Source organism: Nansenia antarctica (assembly GCF_963989245.1).
Source record: "Nansenia antarctica genome assembly, chromosome: 3".
Taxonomy (NCBI): Eukaryota; Metazoa; Chordata; class Actinopteri; order Argentiniformes; family Microstomatidae; genus Nansenia; species Nansenia antarctica.
The window spans coordinates 5,966,750-5,970,555 of NC_137688.1; the positions used below are offsets into that span (position 1 = coordinate 5,966,750).

General features: G+C 48.8%; 1 protein-coding gene across 1 annotated transcript in view; it reads left to right on the plus strand.

Moving 5' to 3' along the window:
* The first annotated feature begins 319 nt into the window (after positions 1-319).
* The window catches only part of scyl1 (SCY1-like, kinase-like 1), a 16,438-nt gene continuing 12,951 nt past the window's right edge, over positions 320-3,806 (plus strand). The window contains exons 1-3 of the mRNA XM_080526310.1: positions 320-441; positions 2,067-2,207; positions 3,116-3,238. Of these exons, the coding sequence (XP_080382436.1) occupies positions 334-441; positions 2,067-2,207; positions 3,116-3,238 (372 nt within the window). The 5' untranslated portion in view covers positions 320-333. The remainder of the gene's footprint in view (positions 442-2,066; positions 2,208-3,115; positions 3,239-3,806) is intronic.

The window sequence follows — 3,806 nt, forward strand, 5'->3', positions numbered from 1 at the left end:
TGTTAAGTACATCATTCCACATGTGTTCATTCATAGTTGTGATGCCTTCAGTGAGAATCAACAATGTAAATAGTCATGAAAATAAAGGAAACACATTGAATGAGAAGGTGTGTCCAAACTTTTGGCCTGTACTGTATATGTATTTACTTGCTAGCTGCAACGTTTGTAGGGAAAAGTGCTATACAAATAAAGATTATTATTATTATTATTATTATTTCACCAGTCAGATTTCACTGCACAGCGCCACCCAGCGGTGGAGTCCCGTCACTGCAGCCTCCTGTGTTCCACCAGTACAGTTTGTTGTTTGTCTTATGAAGGCTGAAGCAGAGGGAGATGTGGTCCTTCTTCGCCCGGGATCCCGTCAAAGACTTGAACTATGAAATCTTACCGGACACCCACGAATCGTCCGGAATATGGACTCTCCACCGGGGCAAACGAAAGGTAAAATGAGAAGATATCATCATTGCAATATCATCATTTAATTAAACCGAAGGCGGTTATAGCTTTGTTAGCTTCACAAAAAGGGCCTCGGACTCCACAGCGTTCGTAAACTCGCTGCGGAAATCTGATCAGCACTCACGGAATGCCTCTTGGCCAATCAAATCACTCGGAACCCTTTGTGACGTTGAACCCAGTGTGCGCTCCGGCGCTCTCGGAGCGGATTGACGAACGCAGCCCCTTGTCTAAAAAGCAAAAACCCACCAGGTTTTCCAGCGTTTTTTTTTAGCTGGCTAGTGATGTTATCTTATCCTCTAACGATCTGTCCTTTGACTGTAACAGGGGGGGGACAGGCTGACACCACGACGGATATTAAATGTCTACGTTAGCGACCTAAACTCGTAGTAACTAAGCTGTTCACTAGCTAAGCAGCTAACCAGGCTAGGGATGTGAGTCTGGGCAGCCACGTCCCCTCGCCACGTCGAGCTGCTAAAACACCCACAAATGAAGCTGCTAGCTGGCTTAGTGGCACACATATCCTCTATAACATTATTAACATGATCCTTGTTCTTTATAAGCTATTAGTATTACACCTCGTCAGATAAGGAACTGTCTGTCTCTCTCTCTCTCTCTCTCTGACTCTGTCTCTGTCTGTCTCTCTCTCTCTCTCTGTCTCTCTGTCTGTCTGTGTCTCTCTGTCTGTCTGTGTCTCTCTGTCTGTCTCTCTCTGTCTGTCTGTCTCTCTCTGTCTGTCTGTCTCTCTGTCTGTCTGTCTGTCTGTCTGTCTGTCTGTCTCTGTCTGTCTCTGTCTGTCTCTGTCTGTCTCTCTGTCTCTGTCTGTCTGTCTCTGTCTCTCTGTCTGTCTCTCTGTCTGTCTGTCTCTCTCTGTCTGTCTGTCTCTCTGTCTGTCTGTCTGTCTGTCTGTCTCTCTCTGTCTCTGTCTCTCTCTCTGTCTGTCTCTCTCTGTCTCTCTGTCTCTGTCTGTCTGTCTCTGTCTCTGTCTGTCTGTCTCTGTCTCTCTCTCTCTGTCTGTCTCTCTGTCTCTCTGTCTGTCTCTCTCTGTCTCTCTCTCTCTGTCTGTCTTAGTGGCACACATATCCTATATAACACATTCTCCTTGTTCTTTATAAGCTATTACACCTAGATAAGGAACTGTCTGTCTGCATTTTTGGACAGGCAAGGTGGTGGTCAGCTCTCAGGCCAAGACAGCAGCAATCATGTCTGGTTCAGCACATGTGTCACCTCAAGTAACGATCGTATAATAATAATGATGATAATGAGCTGAAACAGGGGTATAAGCTACATATATACGGCTATTCACACTACCAGCTAATCATGTCAATGTGTTGCCCTCCCTCTGAGTCCTGACTGTGACCACATCGAGGCACCAGTAGTGCTACTTAACTACTGTCATGTGCATAGCAATACATCATGTTCAATATATTTCTATGACTGTGTGTGTGCCTCATCTCCTCTCTAGCCCCCCCCCTTCCTTCCTCTCTCTCCTCATTCAATTGCTAAACAAAATGGAGTATCTCAGGTGCTGAAACCCGATGGGGGGGTTAGTTCAGTGTTGTCTGGTGGGAGATTGTGAACGTTGTGTAACACTGGCCTCTCTGTGTTCACAGACCAGCGGGGAGCCGGTGTCGGTGTTCGTGTACGAGGTGTCTCAGGGGACGGAGGAACAGACGCAGCTCGCCAAGGCTGCCTTCAAACGCATGAGGACTCTCCGACATCCCAACATCCTGGCCTACGTGGATGGACTGGAGGTGTGTGTGTGTGTGTGTGTTTGTATTGAAGGCGTGTGTGAACACGGAGTAGGTGGCAGTCATTCACCAGGAAACTCACTGCTTTCTAAAGGAGTAGAGAGTGTGTGTGTGTGTGTGCGCGCGATGTGTGCGTGTGCGTGGGAGAGAGAGTGTAGCCTATGTTTTTTCACCTTGAATATAATCTCACAGTCTTGTGTGGGATTGAACACATTTACATTTAATTCAATAATTCAGTGTAGCACCGACACTGTCACCGTTGTCTCAGCGTTAATCTCCTGTGTCTGTCTCTCTCTGTATTTATTCATTCAGTCTGAGGTGAGTGTCAAGGACCAACCCAGTCCTCACTAGGACCTAGCTTTAGAACCAGGTCAGGGTTCAACATTAACGGTTGCCCGGTTGCCCCAGGGGCAAGTAAAACAATTCGCCGGGTTTGTTTGCTCGACAACGACGACGCTGCTGGATCCTCCTGGATCTGTGTGTCGGTGTTGCGGGAAGAACAACGGACGGCGCAGGCGCCAGACCAGACTAGATGATCGTGGAGTGAAGATATTATTAAAACGTACGCACTGATGGACAGACGGGTGGACAGGCGCGTACGCTTTAGTAATATCTTCACTCCACGATCATCTAGTCTGGTCTGGCGCCTGCACCGTCCGTTGTTCTTCCTGCACACCGTTACACAGATCCAGGATCCAGCTGTGTCGTCGTTTTTTTTACTTGCCTCGGCCAATCAGACAACCGTTAATGTGGAACCCTGAACGAGGTTGTGTAAACACTAGCGTGCTGCTATGCTAAGTAGCCTGCACCGCGTCGTAGAAGACCTAAAAACGACCCCTGAAATGCCCTTCTTCAACCAAGTAAACATGACAGTGCTGACGTGGTTGTGTCTCTCCCTGGGCGCCCTGCAGACAGAGAAAAGCCTCTACCTGGTCACGGAGCAGGTCACCCCCCTGGCAGCTCACCTGAAGGCCCAGGCAGAGAAGGGGGGCTCTGGGGAGCTGGAGGTCTCCTGGGGCCTGCATCAGATTGTGGTGAGTGGAGGGGAGGGAAGGGGAGGGGAGTGGAGGGGGTGGAGGGAGGGGAGGGGAGGGGAGACATCGGAATGTGTTGAATCATGCCACTTTGTCCTCATTTGTCATTTTTCCTTTTCGTTCCTGTGTCTGTCTGTCTGTCTGCCTGCCTGTCTGTCTGTCTGTACCTGACGTTGGAACGAAAAGGAAGACAGAATCTCAGAATCAATTCTGTTATCGTCTGTCTGTGTGTGTGTGTGTGTGTCTGTCTGTCTGTCTGTCTGTCTATCTGTGTCTGTCTGTCTATCTGTGTCTGTGTCTGCCTGCCTGTCTGTCTGTGTGTGTGTGTGTCTGTCAGACAGACACACAGACTGACTGACTGACTGACTGACAGACTGACAGACAGACAGACAGACAGACACACAGACAGACAGGCAGGCAGACACAGATACACAGATAGACAGACAGACAGACAGACAGGCAGGCAGACAGACAGACAGGCAGGCAGACACAGACACAGATAGACAGACACAGATAGACAGACAGACAGACAATCTGTGTCTGTCTGTCTATCTGTGTCTGCCTGCCT